This window comes from Helianthus annuus, chromosome 4 (assembly GCF_002127325.2).
Source record: "Helianthus annuus cultivar XRQ/B chromosome 4, HanXRQr2.0-SUNRISE, whole genome shotgun sequence".
NCBI classification, from domain to species: domain Eukaryota; kingdom Viridiplantae; phylum Streptophyta; class Magnoliopsida; order Asterales; family Asteraceae; genus Helianthus; species Helianthus annuus.
This window is the reverse complement of record NC_035436.2, coordinates 128,726,990-128,728,107: the sequence shown is the minus strand read 5'-3', so window position 1 is coordinate 128,728,107 and position 1,118 is coordinate 128,726,990. Positions and strand designations below refer to the sequence as shown.

The 1,118-nt window shown below is 42.6% G+C and overlaps 1 protein-coding gene across 1 annotated transcript; it reads right to left on the bottom strand.

The window, feature by feature from the left end:
- Positions 1-269: 269 nt before the first annotated feature.
- LOC118491545 lies at positions 270-779 on the bottom strand. The gene has a single exon (XM_035989399.1). The coding sequence runs from the start codon at positions 777-779 to the stop codon at positions 270-272; it is 510 nt and encodes a 169-aa protein (XP_035845292.1).
- Between the last annotated feature and the right edge of the window lie 339 nt (positions 780-1,118).

Here is a 1,118-nt window from a genome sequence, read left to right as displayed (position 1 = left end):
ATCCTGCATTTCAAAAAGTTAGTTAACTGATGCTCGATATCCTGAGGGATACTGGTTCCTACGAGCACCGAGATATCTGGATTATCTTGATCCAGGATAATTTTCTTAACATCCTACTCTGAAGCCTCTGCGATATCCTGGGCTCGTATGTTTAATTGCTATCCTGCTTTGGGCTTTGTCGAGGATTTCATCGAGGAAGAATAACATTCCTTCACTTCTTGTTGATCACTTTCCACCTTGACAACCCCCCAAGGGGTAGGAATCTTGATTCACTGATGATAAGTTGATGGTACAGCTTTCATATCATGGATCCATGGCTTGCCCAAGATGATATTGTAGCAGGATAAGGAGTCCATGACATAGAAGCGTTGCATTGAGTTGACTCCTTCAACATATACCGACAGCTTTATTTCTCCCACAGTATTCCTGGCCTCTCCACTGAACCCGACAAGTACAATAGATTTTGAAGTGATATCCATTGGGGAAACATTCGTCCTTTTCAGCGTTTCTAGTTGAATAATGTTGACGGAGCTGCCATTATCCACCAGTATCATGCGCATAAAATGATTAGCTACATATAAAGTTATTACCAAACCATCATGATGAGGATCCTGGACAGTATCCCTATCATCACTGTCGAACGTGATCACTTTATCAGTTGTGAGGGTTGTTGTCCTGGTTGGCTTATCTCCCCTTTCTGCCTTAGTCTCCTTTGCATGTCTTTTTGCTGCGGAGTATGAAGTTCCACAAATGTCGGATCCTCCTGAAATAAAGTTCATTATCTTGGCATCTGTAGGAGGTGATGTTGCTCGTTCAGGGTCCTTCTCAGTATCCTGGCCCTTATTCTTCTTCCTTCCCAGAAGATCCTTCAGATACCTTTGCTCAACAGATAGCTTATTTCCTTCCTCAGGGCAATGCAATCTTCCGTAACATGTCCAAAATCCTCATGGAAGGCACACCACTTGGATTTATCCTTCCAATCGGCTTTTTGTTGGTTCTTCCTCGGCCACCTTGCTTTGTCTCCTAAACCCGACATAGCATACATTAGTTTAGGTATATTAACAGAAAAACAATATTCTGACAATTCAGGATACTCCTCAGGATCCTCGTCTTCAACA

Coding starts and splice junctions, on each gene's coding strand:
- LOC118491545 (XM_035989399.1), bottom strand. CDS start 779: ATGAACTTTATTTCAGGAGGATCCGACATTTGTGGAACTTCATACTCC.